The sequence below is a fragment of the Chionomys nivalis genome, chromosome 9, assembly GCF_950005125.1.
Source record: "Chionomys nivalis chromosome 9, mChiNiv1.1, whole genome shotgun sequence".
NCBI lineage: Eukaryota > Metazoa > Chordata > Mammalia > Rodentia > Cricetidae > Chionomys > Chionomys nivalis.
The window spans coordinates 22,037,430-22,051,552 of NC_080094.1; the positions used below are offsets into that span (position 1 = coordinate 22,037,430).

At 49.6% G+C, this 14,123-nt stretch overlaps 1 protein-coding gene across 1 annotated transcript in view; it reads left to right on the forward strand.

Moving 5' to 3' along the window:
* LOC130881562 (fer-1-like protein 4) overlaps positions 1 to 14,123 on the forward strand; it is a 34,941-nt gene that overhangs the window by 7,990 nt on the left and 12,828 nt on the right. The window contains exons 14-28 of the mRNA XM_057781189.1: positions 526 to 712; positions 1,173 to 1,537; positions 1,867 to 1,975; positions 2,164 to 2,338; positions 2,432 to 2,552; positions 2,865 to 2,965; positions 7,369 to 7,456; positions 7,533 to 7,649; positions 9,108 to 9,260; positions 10,320 to 10,473; positions 10,589 to 10,713; positions 11,036 to 11,170; positions 11,603 to 11,776; positions 12,543 to 12,659; positions 12,755 to 12,916. Coding sequence (XP_057637172.1) covers positions 526 to 712; positions 1,173 to 1,537; positions 1,867 to 1,975; positions 2,164 to 2,338; positions 2,432 to 2,552; positions 2,865 to 2,965; positions 7,369 to 7,456; positions 7,533 to 7,649; positions 9,108 to 9,260; positions 10,320 to 10,473; positions 10,589 to 10,713; positions 11,036 to 11,170; positions 11,603 to 11,776; positions 12,543 to 12,659; positions 12,755 to 12,916 — 2,283 coding nt within the window. The remainder of the gene's footprint in view (positions 1 to 525; positions 713 to 1,172; positions 1,538 to 1,866; positions 1,976 to 2,163; positions 2,339 to 2,431; positions 2,553 to 2,864; positions 2,966 to 7,368; positions 7,457 to 7,532; positions 7,650 to 9,107; positions 9,261 to 10,319; positions 10,474 to 10,588; positions 10,714 to 11,035; positions 11,171 to 11,602; positions 11,777 to 12,542; positions 12,660 to 12,754; positions 12,917 to 14,123) is intronic.

Here is a 14,123-nt window from a genome sequence, read left to right on the forward strand (position 1 = left end):
AGAGGAGAAAGAAAGAAAGAAAGAAAGAAAGAAAGAAAGAAAGAAAGAAAGAAAGAAGAAAAGATATCTTTATTTATTCATTTTGAGACATGGTTTTGGAGTTCAGAGATCCACTTGGTAGGATTACAGGCAAGCGCCACAGTGCCTGGCTATTTTTATTCTTAGTTATGTGCATGCAGGACTATCTGTGTGGTGTTCTGTGCACTTGAGTACAGGTGCCCACGAAGACCTGAAGAGGGTGTCAGACCCCTGCAGCTGGAGTCACAGATGGTTGTGAACTGCTCCAAAAAACAAACAAACGCTCCCTGGAAAAGCAATCGCTCTTAACTAACCACCGAGCCATCTCTCCGGCCTTTATAACTTGTTCTGTGTATGTGTGTGGGTGCGCTGAGTGCCATGCACACGTATGGAGATCAGAGGACAACCTGCAGGGACAACCGTATAGGACCCGGGGACCAAACTCAGGTCATTACAGAACCATCTTCTGGGACCCGCACTGACCCCCTCCACCCGACTTTCCTTCAGGGTGAGACTTCGGTGCGTGGAGAGGAGGCGGCGCCCGAGTGGAACGAGCAGTTGAGCTTTATGGAACTCTTCCCGCCACTAACGCGCGGCCTTCGCCTGCAGCTACTTGACGATGCGCCGCTCGTGGATATGGCACTCGCCACGCACGTGCTGGATCTGAGGCAGATCTCGAACTCTGGCCGCGCGGGTGAGCATGACTGGTCCGTGTGGGGCACCGTCTGCCGTAGCTCACATCAGCCCCTCAGAACAAAGACCATCCTTAAAACACGGGCGCCCTAGACAGAACCATCCACTCCCCAGAAGGAACTGTTCTAAGCCAGGCTCCTCCTTCCGACCATGACCCCGCCCCTGGTTTTACAAGCTTAAACACAGTGGCTGCTCCAGTCAAGCCTTGCTATGTAAGGACCACTCTGAAATCTGAGGCTTCAATATCCACCATCCAGCACCCCAATTACCACATCAGTAGTTCCGCCCCAGCCTCAGCTTCCCTAAAGCCCAGAGAGGTTCTCAGTTGGCTACTGTTTGTCACAGGTCCGTGCCCTTCTCCCCCTCCCCCCCACCCACCTGGAGGATATAAAGGTGTACTGTCCAGAGCAGTCTTCATTTACCCTGTGCTCCCCTCCAAAACCTGTTCTTGCCCTCCACAGCGGGGTTTAAACCCACTTTCGGTCCAGCCTGGGTGCCCCTCTATGGCTCGCTCCCCAGTGGCAGGCTCCGGGATGGTCTTCAAAGTCTCAACGAAGGCATTGGAGAAGGCATTTGGTTCCGGGGCCGACTTCTGGTAGCTGTGTCCATGGAGGTGTTGGAAGGCAGAGTTGAACCTAAGTCCCCCCAGACCACACAGGGGTCCAGATTATCCCGACTTGCTGGAAAGAAGAAAAAAAAGAAAACCAAGCAGGATCAGACACCTGCTGCCGTGCTGCAGCCTGTGGATGCCAGCGCCAGTGGGGATGCACCTGAGATTCCCAGTGCAATGGAGGTGGAGGTGGAGGAGTTGCTGCCTCTGCCAGAGGTGGGGGTTGTTGGTGGTGCCCCTCAGCTCTGGGCCCGTAAATCCCTTTCTGAGCATTAGACATCATGATGCTGTTTCCAGTTTGGGAACGTGGATATGAATTTAGTGTATGTGCACATGTGTGCTGATGTGATACATGGTTTATACAGAAGGAGTGGGCCAGGGAGAATCAGTCCCCTGGACCAATGTATGGGGGAGCTACCAGGGGCCAAGGGGGAGGTACGACACACCAGGAGCCCCTGGGACCTTAGTTGGTATCTTTCTGTGGGCATTGTGAAGAGCAGACTGCTCCTTGGGAGGATGGTAGCTGATCTAATTCTCTTTCCTAGAATGCCCTGGCATCCTGTGAAGATTTCCTGCTCTTTGCAGTGGTCTTTGAGGCCACCATGATTGATCCTTCGCTGGCCAAGCAGCCCATCAGCTTGGAGATTTCCATTGGTGTGTGACCTAGATGGGCACTGAAGGTCATGGGATTGAGAGTGGGCCCTCTTGTTTCAGACTTTAGGTTACAGGAGGAATGGTCAGCTTCAGGGATAGTGGTGGGTTCTGCTCTTACTGAGAGAGAGGCTGCGGAGGAGGAATGCATCTAACCCTCAGTTCTGACCTTTGATCCTCTGTGGGGCCAGGTCATGCAGGACGCAGAGAGGAGCAATTGGGCCAAAGGTCAAGGACTGATGAAACTCAAGATAGCACACTGGAAGCTCAACCTCTCCTGGGATCAGAGGACAGAGGGTCAGGGCAAGAGAAGGAAGAGTTGCTGGGGACGCCTGCTCAGTGGCCTGAGCCTGTGGATGGCAATGGGTGAGTGATCCCAGTGACTTGTCAGAGGGTATAGACAAGCCCCCAAGCACTCAGGATGCCCCCAAACCCCTCCCTTCTCTCTGTTTGGCCCAGGCCATACCTCTGCTTGCCTCTGCGTCACCGAAAGCCTTGTCTGCATGTATGGAGCCGCTGGGAGGATTACACTTGGCGCCTGCATTGCAGCAACAGTGTGCGCAAAGTAGCAGAGAGGCTGGTGAGAGCAAGGTGGCCCCAGAAGGGAAAAGCCCAGCCACAGGGCACCCAAGACTCAGCTTTTGAAGGCTTCAAAATAGACACAAATGGGGTGGAGCTCATACCTTGTTGGTGTAGGACCAGGACATGGGTGGACAAGCCTCAAAGTTTCTAGGCAAACTTAGGGGAACAAAATTGTGGGAGCTTGGAGAGGGGTGTGTAGAGTGATGGATGGGAGTGGAGACAGAAGGGCTAGAGAAACCAACCAGTGGTATGAATGGGTGGGGTATGGGCCAGGGACCCTCAAGACTGACTTCTGCTGGAACCCACACAGGACCAGGGCCTGCAGGAGGTTGAGAAGATGCAACGCAGGTCGGGGCTGGGTGCCTGCACACGATTCAAGCAGACTCTGGAAGAGCTGGTGGCTGGGAGCAGGTGAGCTGAGCTGAGTCAGTCCTGAGAGCTGCCGATCCCTGGCCAGTCTCGGGATGTGCAAGAGACTCAAGGTCTAGACCAAGGGTAGTTTCAAGCTGCATTTACCCAGCACCTACAGAAGAAAGAGAACGAGAAGTGTCCGTATCAATGGAGCGTGATAGAAATCACAGGGTGTTGGGCTCCTACAGGCTTATAAGGCTTCTCTTCTCTCCTATGTCCTGAGAAAGGAAAACCTTACCCTCCTCCATCCAGCCTGGCCAGCTTCTGCACCCATTTGTTGGTCTGATTCATTGCTTCCCCAGTTGCCCCTCTGTGAATCTTCCTTCACCTCCCGCATTAACTAGTTCTGCTGTCATCCGACTCACCTCATCCTTAACTAGTCCATTCCCAGTTTGACTAGTTGTTGCTCTAACCACATGAACAAGTTCTAGTCCTTTTCACCTTTCACCCACACTGCTAGGAATCTGATAACTTGCCCCAGATGCTTGAGACACTTTACTCAAGAGTTTTCTCTTTATTCAGCAAACACTTGTGGCACTTGCTATGCCATGGCAGTGACCATGGTTTCTTCTCTGGGTGACAGGAGAGAGCCACTGAAGGTCTTGAAATTCTAATTTATAACTTTAGAAAGGATGAGTGGGAGAGAGATGGTGTGAGAGAAGACAGGATTGCTAAAGAAGGTGTTGTAATAGTTTAGGAGATAGGAGATGAACTGAACCATGCAATGAAATGAGGTAAACAGATTCAAAGGCAAGTGAGCTGCATGCCCGGCATGCATAGAACCCCGGGTTCAATCACCAGCAATGCAGAAACCAGGCATGGTGGTGCATGTTTGTAACCCCAGCACTTGGGAGGTAGAGGCAGGAGGATCAGAAGTTCAAGGTCAGCCTCAGTTTAAGACCAGTGTTACATACACAAGATCATTGTCTATAGAAAAAAAAAAAAATAAACAGCCAAGGGTTCACAGTTGGCATTTGCAGAGCATGGCTAGATGTACAAGAGGGAAAAATGTGTTCAGTCACAGATCTTAGTCCAGTATCTGTGAAAAAATATTTCTCCAAAATGACTTAAAGAAGAATTATTTTGGAGGTACAGTTTTGGGGGTATAATTCGTTGCAGCAGGGCAGGCATTCTAGCAAGAGCAGGACACAGGTGACCACACTGCATCTACATCAGGAAGCGGGGTGACAAACGCGTGGGGCTCAGCTCACCTTCTCCATTTTATTCAACCCAGGACCTCAGCCCATGAGACAGTGCTACCCATAGTTCTAGCGGGTCATTCCAGATAAACGTACCCAACCTAAACTGGACAGTGGTGGTGCACACCTGTAATCCCAGCACTTGGGAGGCAGAAACAGGAGATCTCTCTGAGTTCAAAGTCAGCCTGGACTTCAGCGCTAATTTCAGGAAAGCCAGGGTTATACAGAGAAATCCTGTCTTGAAAAAAAGTGTGTGTGTGTGTGTGTGTGTGTGTGTGTGTGTGTGTCGGGGGGGTTGGAGAGATGGTTTTGAGTTTAAGAGCACTGACTGCTTTTCAATTTCCAGCACCCATATGGCAGCTCACAACTGTCTGTAATGCCAGTTTCATGGGACCCAACACTCCCACACAAAAATACACATGCAGGCAAAACACTAATGTTCATAAAATAAATTTAAAATTAGAAAAAGACAATTTTTGCTTGGTTGTTTGTTTTGTTTTTCGAGACAGGGTTTCTCTGTGGTTTTGGAGCCTGTACTGGAACTAGCTCTTGTAGACCAGGCTGGTCTCGAACTCACAGAGATCTGCCTGCCTCTGCCTCCCAAGTGCTGGGATTAAAGGCGTGCGCCACCACTGCCCAGCAAAAAAGAAAAATTTTTTAAAAGGCATGTTTACATTGAGATTGTTTACAAAGTACATCTGGCCTCTTTCATAAAGATGGGTGCTGTTGGCTCAGAGAGAGTGCCCAAGATTTTGGATCTAGGGAGATTGACTGGGATAAACATGCCTGTGGGTATCAGGATTGGTCTGGCCCTACGATAACACAGAAGTGACTTAGGCTGTCGTAAAGTACAAGTAACATCTTTCATGAGGGTGGGTTTTAAGGCTTACAAGCAATGTTCAAGGTCTTAGTGGGGAAAGGGCTGGGATAAGTAAAATATAAATTTTGGGAGATACAGACAGAGCCTGGCTCATCAGACAGCAAAGGATCACCAGATTGTATATTACTGCTGAGAACCTCATTCCACTGAAGAGATAAGTAATGTGTTTGACTTTCCCCGGCTTCCTCAGAGCTTATCTGTGTGCACAAAGATATGTTACTCTCTGTAATTTATGGAGGAGCAAAGAGGCCAGTGTGACTTGGGTTGTCCTTCACTGGGCAAGGTGTGTTTAATGAGGATGGAGATAATGGACCAGGTGTGCCGAACCTTTTAGGCCATTTTTAGAGTTTGGAGTTTCACCCTTAGATGAGAAGCAGCTGCAGTAGAACAAAATAGATGGAAAACAGTTGACAGCATTCTGGGTGCTTCTGAGAATGTTCTGTGGCGTGAGTGAGGAAGTGATGGCCTGAGCAGGAAATGATGACCACTAGCCGGGGTGATCCTGCAGGAAGATGGGAGAAGTGGTCAGATGCCGGATGCTAGTGTATACAACCATATTACATGCATGTAGTGCTGGACATTAAACTCAGCGTCATTCATGCTAAGTATGTGCTCTATTGCTAAGTCATATACCCATCCTGATTCTGAATTTTTTTTTCCTGAGGCATGTTCTCTCTGTGACGTAAATATTACAACCCTGGATGGAAAGGTATCCTGGCAGTTGGAAGCAAAGGAATACCTGTATGTGTTACAGCTCAGAAGGGAAAGGTATCCTGGCAGTCTGAAGCCAAGGATTACCTACAGCTCTGTCCCAGTGGGAGACGGTTTCCCCAGCAAAGTTTTACAATGCTGGCTCCAGGAAAGGTTTCCCTAATGCAAGTGTAACAACTCTGCTCCAGCTGGCTTGTCACAGTTCTGCTCTGTTCTCTCAGCTTCCCCGGAGTATAACAATTCTTCCCCGGAGTATAACAATTCTTCCCCTCAGAACAATTCTGCTCCAGCAAGGGAAAGTTTCCCCAGCGGAAGCATTACAACTTACAACTCTGCTCTGCTGGTGAAAGTTGTTAGAGCTCTGTGTGCTAAGGGAGTTTCAAGGCAGAAATGTATCAGTTCTGCTCTGCTCCAGATGCAAGAGCTGCTACATCTCTGCTCCGCTTGGGGAAAATTGTTACCACAAGCCTTATCAAGAGATTTATTCCATTGGAGGAATCCAGGAGAGTGGCTGCTTCTGCCAGGGTGGAAAAGGGCAGCCCCAAACTGAACTGATACAGGGCTTATACATGACTTCCCCCCCTCCCCCGAGACAGGGTTTCTCTGGATCTTTGGAGCCTGTCCTGGAACTAGCTCTTGTAGACCAAGTTGGCCTCGAACTCACAGAGATTCGCCTGCCTCTGCCTCCCGAGTGCTGGGATTAAAGGTGTGCACCACCATCTCCTGGCACTGGTTCTGGATTTTTAAGAAAGAATGTAAATAATTTGCTGATAGATTAAGGTAAAATATGACAGAGCATATTTTTGACTTCTATGTGTTTTTTAAAAACACCCTTAATTGCATTTTTTTAAAATTTTATTTTTAATTGCATGCATCTGTGTGTATGTGTGCATACATGTGCATTCATACCATGCTAGGATAAGGAATTTAGAGGACAATTTGTAGAAGTTCGTTTCTCATATTGTTAGGCTTGGCAGCCAGCGTCCTTTCCCCCTGTGCCTTCTCAACAGCACAGCTTTGATGTGTATTGGTTGGAGGAGGTCATTGGAAATCATGCATTTTGTGTGGTGTTGGTGGTATGTTCCAGCTCTTTTTTTTTTTTTTTTTTTTGAGACAGGGTCTCACTACTTAGCCCCTGGCTGTTCTGGAACTCTCTAAACTCTCTTTGTAGAGCAGGCTGGCCTCAGACTCACAGAGATCCATGTATCTTTGCCTCCCAAGTGCTGAAATTAAAGGTGTAATATACCACCTCACCTGGAAGTCCAGTTATCTTCTAGATAGGCTGGTGGAGACTAAAGGCATTCTTCTCTGATTTAGTGCGGGCATAGGACTCTCCCAGAAGGTAAACAAGTAGGGCCTGACACTGTAGGCCTTGGGTGGACAGGCAGGACTGGTCGTAGAGGGTAGGCAGGCTAGGATCTGTGGTCATAACTGAAGTAGCCAGGGCAGCAGATGTTAAATATTGGCTGCCGCAGGTTTCAAACACCAGCCTATGCTTGGTCATTTGGGCACGAGGCTCTCTGAGGAAGGCCTGTAAGGGTCAGGAAATAGGAGGCACTTCCTGAGGGAAGTGATTCTGGCATCCTGATCTTGTCCCTGGCTTCTCTCTGCAGACAGTTTTGCCTCGGTGCTGAGCGCAGGACGATGACTCGACCCAACGCCCTGGATCGATGCCGAGGGAAACTACTGTCACACAGCCTGGTACAGGCTGGGGACGGGAAGGAAGTAGGGCACCTAACTGAGTTCTTCTACTCATATTCTCTTCCTGCCCTTCCAGAATCTGATGGCAAAGCAGGGATTGCAGCTTTTACGGGGCCTGAGGCAGAGCAACATGCAAAGGAAGGTGACCCTGGCCAAGAAGCTCCTGGCAAAACTGCATTTCCTAACTCAGGAGGTGATGTCTTGCCTACCACACTTTCCTACTCTGCGTCACCCCCCACCCCAGTTCTGGAGACCTTTGGGCATATGGAGCAGTTGTCTTTTGGATGGTACCATTTTATGTTACCTGCTTCATGTGGACGTCAGGGATGAGGAAGTGAGGGATCAGCCAGGATCCAGAGTTTGAAGGACAGTTGACCAACTTGCCTGGATGTGACCTCCTTTGTTTGGTACAGTGGCTAGCTGGGATGGATGAGGAGAAATAGTGCTTTGGGACACGTTCTGCGCCCAGCACCTGCTTGAGTTATCCTCTTGGGCGGGGTCTGTGCCATTTACAGGCAGATAATGGAGGCTGACTTCCAGCCGTCAGGCACAGCGGTTAAGCAGCAGTAGGAATCCGAGCACATCTGATAGCTGGAGTTTGGTGTGATAGACATAATGGGTGCCCACGTGTGCAAATGCCCAGGGCTGGTAGGCTTGGGCAGGTGGAACCCAGCACGGGAGGGAGGAGCAGGAGAGGAATGTCACTAAACTGAATCTTAGAGCAAAATTAGTCTTCCTTCCCTTCCATCCTCCGCTTTTCCTCCTTCACTCTTCTCCTTCCCTCTCTCTCTCTCCTTCCCTCCCTCTTTCCCCCCTTCCCTCCCTCTCTCTCCTTCCCTCTTCCCCCCTTCCCCCCTCTCTCTCCTTCCCTCTTCCCCCCTTCCCCCCTCTCTCTCCTTCCCTTCCACCCTCTCTTTCCTTCTTTGCCCCATGATAAGCATGCTTTACCACTGAGTCACACCCCTGTCCCGTCTTTAAAATTTGTAATGAAAACCTCCCTTTGTCAAATGACATTTGAGGACACAAATATGCATTCTGTCTAGTTTCATTGCCTTTTTAAAAGTTTATTAATTTTACGTGTATGAATCCTTTGCCTGTGTGTATGTTTTTCTGCACCATGGTCATGCTTGGTGTCTGTGGTCAGAAGAGGGCATCAGATCCCTTGGGACTGGAGCTACAGATGCATGTGAGCCACCATGTGGGTGCTGGAGACAGAATCCAGGTCCTCAGCCCTGAGCCAGCTCACCAGTCGTAGCTTTGTTGTTACGTGTTGTATTATTTTGTTTTCTTTGCGGTTATTGGGAACTGGACCCTCAGTTGGAAATGGGGAGTTCGTGTCCAGAGGGTGCTGAGTTTCTACTTTGTAAGATGATAAGAGTTCTGCATGGCTGTCAGCACAACTGTGAAAGCCCTTAACACCGTTGAACTGTAGACTTCAAAATGATGAGGGCAGAATGCTGTGTGGAGACATTAGGTGGTCTTAGAGTTGAGGTGCCCTGTGATGCTTCCAGGAGGAGCAGTCAAGGAGCAAGTGACCACAGGACCAAGGGTTCAGGAAAGTCAGGCCATTTGAACTACCCATACAGCCTAAGCTTCAGGCCCAAGGAGTATCAGCTCCAAACTCCCAGGTAACCCTGCCCTCTGCTTGCAGCCGCAGCCACCCCTCCCTGATGTGCTGGTCTGGATGTTCAGCGGCCAGCGCCGTGTGGCCTATGCCCGCATCCCTGCCCAGGATGTGCTGTTCTCTGTGGTTGAGGAGGAGCGAGGCCGGGACTGTGGGAAGATCCAGAGCCTTCTACTCACAGTGAGGCGGGTCTGGGGTGGAGGTGCTGGTGACAGAGTGGGGTCATAAGCAGGTCAGGGCATCAGAGATGGTGGCTCCCAACCAGGAGCTCCATGACTGTTTCCAACTGTCCAAAAGGACAAAAGGAGGTTATGGCTTTGTCCAGGTCAGCTGAACAGCAAACTTATCTGCCCTGGGCTTATGCTGGCCCTTTGGCTAACACACAGACAGGGTAATGAGGAAGGAGAGTGACCATTCTTGTAAGCAGAACTGGGTTACAGACAGAAAATTTCCAAATGAGCTGTGTCTAGAAAAGATACTCAAACAGGTTTCTAACAAAGAGAAGCTGTGACCTGCATATGGAAACTGCCTTTTCATTTCCCCGCCACACAAAATAATCACACAAAAACTATATTAATTACAACTCTGTTTGGCCGATGGCTCAGGCGTATTTCTAGCTAGCTCTTATTGGGTGGTTATATGGCGTCTCTCTGACTCTGCCTTCTTTCTCCCTGCATTCAGTTTAGTTTTCCCACCTATCTATATTGTGCCCTACCATAGGCCGAGGCAGATTCTTTATTAATCAATGGTAATAAAATATATTCATAGTGAACAGGGGGAATCCTACATCAGTGACCTTTGGAGTAAAGGACAGAAAATTTAATATTTATTTATTTATTTGTTATGTATACAATATTCTGTCTGTGTGTATGTCTGCAGGCCAGAAGAGGGCACCAGACCTCATTACAGATGGTTGTGAGCCACCATGTGGTTGCCGGAAATTGAACTCAGGACCTTTGGAAGAGCAGGCAATGCTCTTAACCTCTGAACCATCTCTCCAGCCCGGACAGAGAATTTAAATGTGTTGAGGATAGAGGGGACAAAGGAGAGAGGACAGATTATGAACCTGGGGTTAGAGCTGTAGGTATAGGAAGTAGGGTGGTGTAAGGTGTGTGTTGGGATGGAGGGAATGAAGAAGGACAGAAACAGAGGGCATGCTTTCTGGGGAGCTTGGGTACCATTTGGCAGAGAGATTTGGGGCATGCTTTGGGAGGCCCAACATGCCTCCATCCCACACAGGCACCTGGGGCCGCCCCTGGGGAGGTCTGTGCCAAGCTGGAGCTCTTCCTGTGGCTGGGACTGGCCAAGCAAGCCAAGGCCTGCACCTCTGAGCTGCCCCTAGATCTTCTGCCTGAACCCTCAGCTGGGCTGCCTCACAGCCTCTACCGGGACGGTGAGTATGGGGCCAGGGGACAGTCAGCCTTGCTATTGGTCCTCCATGGGGGCTCATGAGTTGGGAAACTCCAGTGGTTCCCTGAACAAGCATGGCCCCTTCCTTCTCATCCCAGACTTTAGCTACTTCCAGCTGCGGGCTCACCTGTACCAGGCCCGGGGTGTGCTGGCAGCAGATGACAGTGGCCTCTCGGACCCCTTTGCACGTGTCCTCATCTCTACCCAGTGCCAGACCACACGGGTGAGGGCCAGGCTGGGGCACAGACGGAGGGGTTCACTCTTATCCAAGGCCCTAAGTTTCTCTTTCCATTTTGGGTGTCCAGCACAGGGCACTAGGTAGGACCAGGTTCTGACTCAGACAGTGGAGAACAGGAAACCATTGTTTCCTGGGGTTAACTTTAGGGCTATGGCAGGAAGATGGCAGATGACCACAGGGAGACACCAGGGCTGGACACCCATGCCTTCGGTAGCAAACAGTTAAAGTATCTCTTTGACTGTCCGCTGGTGTGTGTACAAAGTCCCCTTCTGATCTGCCTTACCTCTTTTTCTGCATGGTTCTCAAGGTCTTGGAGCAGACACTGAGCCCCCTGTGGGATGAACTCTTGGTGTTTGACCAGCTGATTGTGGATGGCAGGCGGGAACACTTGCAGGAGGAGCCTCCGCTAGTGGTCATCAATGTCTTTGACCACAACAAGTTTGTAAGTGTGTCCCCTCCCTGAACCCCATTTCCAGCCTCTTCATCCCTACTGTCTTGATACCTCCCCTTTAACTTCTGAGCATCTCATCCCCCAACATTTATTTTTTTTTATTTTTTTTTTTTTTGGATTTTTCGAGACAGGGTTTCTCTGTAGCTTTTGGGGCCTGTCCTGGAACTAGCTCTTGTAGACCAGGCTGGCCTCGAACTCACAGAGATCCGCCTGCCTCTGCCTCCCGAGTGCTGGGATTAAAGGCGTGCGCCACCACCGCCCGGCCCCAACATTTATTTTTGAGATAGGGTCTCACGATGTAGTCCTGGCTGGCCTGAAACTCATAGAGGTTATCATTTTTGTTTCCTAAGGGCTGGGATTAAAGATGTAGCCACCACAACCAGTTATATCTCCTTTATTTCCTCCCTGCTTTGCTCCCACAAGGGCCCTTCTGTGTTCCTGGGCAGGGCACTTGCAGCCCCAAGGGTAAAGCTGATAGAGGACCCATATCAGCGCCCGGAGCTGCAGTTCTTCCCACTGAGGAAGGGATCACAGACCGCTGGAGAAGTCATTGCTACGTTTGAACTAATTGAAATGGACTACAGCGGCCACTTCGAGGTTAGAATACTCTGGCCTGGCTAGCAGGATGTACACATTCTTATTCATTAGGCCATGTAGTCTCAGGGTGTCCCAAGGGTAACTGTCTAGTCTCTTTCCCAAGAGAATGTGTCTCTAGGGTTCTCTTGGGGTGACCTCATGTACACCCTGACCCCACAATTATAGATGTACATACATCCAAGGCTTATCTTGCCAGGATTCTAGCCCTAGAGAATCCAGACTGCTGTTCATCCTGGGTTTATCCTTCGTGAACGCCTCAGGTTCCCTCACCACTTTCTGTACACACGTCTGCTTTCTGGGAATTCCTTCCTATACATCCAGCCTTGTCTGGCTGCCCTGCATTTCTGCTTCACAGAGACTGTCTTAGCGAGGGTTTCTAATGCTGTGAAGAGACACCATGACCATGGTAGCTCTGATAAGAAAACATTTCATGGGGTGCCTTACAGGTTCAGAGTTCTAGTCCATTATTGTCATGGTGAGACATGGCGGCATGCAGGCAGATGTGGCGCTGGAGCTGAGAGTCCTTACTTCTTGACTCATAGGCCACAGGAAGTGAACTGTTTCACTGGGTGTAGCTTGAGCATAGAAGACCTTGAAGTTCACTTCCACAGTGACACACTTCCTCCAACATCAAAGCCACATCTCTCATTAATGCCATTCTCTTTAGGGGCCATTTTTTTTTAACCCACCACAGAAACCCATGACCCATCCCTAAGCCTAGGGTTTCTCTGTTTTGACATGAATTCTGATTTATTTTTTCTTATAGCCCTCAGTGCCTAGCGATGTGGAGCCCCAGGATCTGTCATCCCTAGTTCAGCCCATCTCCGGACACCTGGCCCTGCCTCCACATGTGCGCCCTGTGCTCCGGGAGTTCCGTATTGAGGTAAAGACAAGCACGCAAGGCCTCTTTTTCCTTCCCCCAGCCTGGAGGCCCCATGTCAGCTTCAAGCCCTTCAGTCTCCCCCTTTCCAACCTTAGGTGCTGTTCTGGGGTCTGCGAGGCCTGGGTCATGTGCACCTGTTTGAAGTGGAAAGGCCCCAGGTTGTTCTAGAAGTGGCAGGGAGACGCGCGGAGTCTCAAGTTCTGGCCAGCTACCGTGAGAACCCTAACTTCACAGAACTTGTTCAGCATGTGACGGTGGTAAGGAGAGGCCGGGACACGGGCTGTGGGCAGTGGCGTGGAGCAGGCAGTAGGTAGTGAGGTCCAGATGGCTATGCTACACTGATCAGGAGCAGCGTTCTCCATTAAAGACTAACTGTTTGGGAATCTCATCTGCAACTGTTCAGCTTGGCTGCTATAGGGGAAACAGCAATAGACGGAGTAGAAATGCCCACAACTGTGTTCTGATAGAACCTACAAAAGCTGGCAGTGGGAGCCATGAACATGGCTATGGTTCCCTGACCTCTGAATTAACCTGTGGACCGGCAGCATTCTCTTGCCTCTGTTGAATGGAAGGATTAGCCAAAGTCCTGAATGATAAATAAAAGAAAATCCCTCCAGTCTCTGAAATACAGGCATGAGAAGGGAAATACAGTCTAGGGCTTCAGAGACGGCTCAGCCACTAAGAGCCAGCGCTGCTCTTCCAGAGGAAACGGGTCCCTAGCAGCCACATCAGTGCAGCTCCAGGGTCTCTGACATCGCTGACCTCTCTGGGCACCTGTCTTGTGTACATGCCCTACAAAGACACACATGTACACACACACACACACACATAGTTTAAAATGAAATATTTTTTAATCTTTGCAAGCTATCTACTCAAGATGGGGGTTAATATCTAGGAAATATAAGGAACTGCAAAAATTAAACACAAAACCAGTCAATCCTGTTCCTGATATTCAGTGGCAAAGACCCACTATGTAACTCAAGCTGTCCTCAAACTTGTCATGCATCCCATGACTCCCAAATACTGGAATTACAGGTGTGTACCACCACACCTTGGGCATCAAAGACCCTAGTTAATACTATCACCTTATGTCCCACGTGATGCGTTTATGGGAACATATATGTTCAGACTATACTAAGGGGTTCCCTTTCATTCTTTATTCCAAGGCTCAAGTGGGGCAGCACACACTTTCCCGTTGTGCGTCTGAAATGAGTTACTCTCCTGTTGAGCTCTGTGGTCTGTAGATAGGTCAGTTGGGTCAACCTGCTTCACAGCGAGTCTCACACCTCCTGACCAAACCTTCGCTGTCATCTTCTATCTAGTTATTCTGCCCATTATCAATGTAAGGGCATTGCGATCTCCAGCTGTTATCTGTTCTATCTAGTTATTCTGCCCATTATCAATGTAAGGGCATTGCGATCTCCAGCTGTTATCTGTTCTATCTAGTTATTCTGCCCATTATCA